The following is a 1,761-nucleotide window of genomic DNA, read 5'->3' on the forward strand; positions in this document are numbered from 1 at the left end:
GCCACTGTGCCAGCAGAGGGCGCTGCTGCCTCATCCTGTCTCCTAGCTGGCTGAATGGTTTGGGTAAATTTAAAATTACAGACACCGGCGCACAGGCAGGTCCAAACATTGTTATGCAGATGTGAGGCGGCTTTAAGTCTGATTTGATTTATACATTATGTGTGTAATTATGGTGCCGTGAGGAACACTGACTCACAGAGTACTTGTGTCTTATTGTTTAGGGAGAGTGCTAAACAAATTGCAAATTAGTGGTTTTCAAATTCTAAACACGCTAAGTTCTTGTAAGCTGCTGGGACAGCTCTTTCCTGGCAAGAAAACGCAATAAATGATAGCTTCCCCATGGATGTCAATTAGGGGTAGCAGGGGCTGCTGCTGCGACCCCTGGCTTTCACCATGCGACCCCTGATTTTCACAATGCGACCCTTGGCTTTTACCATGCGACCCCTGATTTTCACAATGCGACCTTGGCTTTCACCTTGTGACCCATTGTTTTCACCATGTAACCCATTGTTTTCAGCTTGCGACCCATGGCTTTGTGACCCATTGTTTTCACCTTGCAACCCTTGGCATTCACCTTGGGCGCCTTGGCTTTCACCTTGTGACCCCTGGTTTTCACCTTGCGACCCTTGGCTTTCACCTTGTGACCCCTTGTTTTCAACTAGCGACCCTTGGCTTTCACCTTGTGACACCTGGTTTTCACTTTGCCACTCTTGGCTTTCACCTTGTGATCCCTGGCTTGCACCTTGCGACCACTGACTTTCATCATGCAACCCCTTACTTTCACCCTGCGACCCCTGGCTTTCACCATGCGACCCCTGATTTTCAGAATGCGACCCTTGTGACCCATTGTTTTCAGCTTGCAACCCTTGGCTTTCACCTTGTGACCCTTGGCTTTCACCTTGTGACCCATTGTTTTCAGCTTGCGACCCTTGGCTTTCACCTTGTGACCCATTGTTTTCACCTAGTGACCCATTGTTTTCACCTTGCAACCCTTGGCTTTCACCTTGTGACACATTGTTTTCACTTTCCAACCCTTGGCTTTCACCTTGCGACCCTTGGCTTTCACCTTGTGACCCATTGTTTTCAGCTTGTGACCCATGGCTTTCACCTTGTGAGTGACCCATTGTTTTCCCCATGTGACCCATTGTTTTCAGCTTGCGACCCATGGCTTTGTGACCCATTGTTTTCACCTTGCAACCCTTGGCATTCACCTTGCGCGCCTTGGCTTTCACCTTGTGACCCTTTGTTTTCACCTTGCTACCCTTGGCTTTCACCTTGCGACCCCTGGTTTTCACTTTGCCACTCTTGGCTTTCACCTAGCGACCCTTGGCTTTCACCTTGCCACCCTTGGCTTTCACCTTGCGACCCCTGGTTTTCACTTTACCAGTCTTGGCTTTCACCTAGCGACCCTTGGCTTTCACCTTGCCGTTCTTGGCTTTCACCTTGTGACCCCTGGTTTTCACTTTGCCACTCTTGGCTTTCACCTTGTGATCCATGGCTTTCACCTTGCAACCCCTGACTTTCATCATGCGACCCCTTACTTTCACCCTGAGACCCCTGGCTTTCACCTTGCGACCCCTGATTCTCACCCTGTGACCCTTGACTTTCACCTTGTGACCTCTACCTTTTAACCATGCGACCCCTGGCTTTCACCTTGTGACCCCTAACTTTCCCACCATGTGACCTATGGCTTTCACCATGTGACCCCTGGGTTTCCCCATGCAACCCTTGGCTTTCCCCGTTTGGCAACCTGACTCCGCC

General features: G+C 50.1%; 1 protein-coding gene across 1 annotated transcript; it reads right to left on the bottom strand.

Annotated features, from left to right (window-relative positions):
* Window positions 1–350: 350 nt before the first annotated feature.
* On the bottom strand, window positions 351–1,181 carry LOC138261359 (sericin-2-like). Its single transcript, XM_069210226.1, has one exon. It carries the CDS (start codon window positions 1,179–1,181, stop codon window positions 351–353), a length of 831 nt encoding a protein of 276 aa, XP_069066327.1.
* Window positions 1,182–1,761: the final 580 nt, after the last annotated feature.

This window comes from Pleurodeles waltl, chromosome 10, assembly GCF_031143425.1.
Source record: "Pleurodeles waltl isolate 20211129_DDA chromosome 10, aPleWal1.hap1.20221129, whole genome shotgun sequence".
Lineage (NCBI taxonomy): Eukaryota > Metazoa > Chordata > Amphibia > Caudata > Salamandridae > Pleurodeles > Pleurodeles waltl.

Excerpts from the sequence above, each read along its gene's own strand:
- LOC138261359 (XM_069210226.1), bottom strand. The coding sequence starts at position 1,181 with ATGGGTCACAAAGCCATGGGTCGCAAGCTGAAAACAATGGGTCACATG.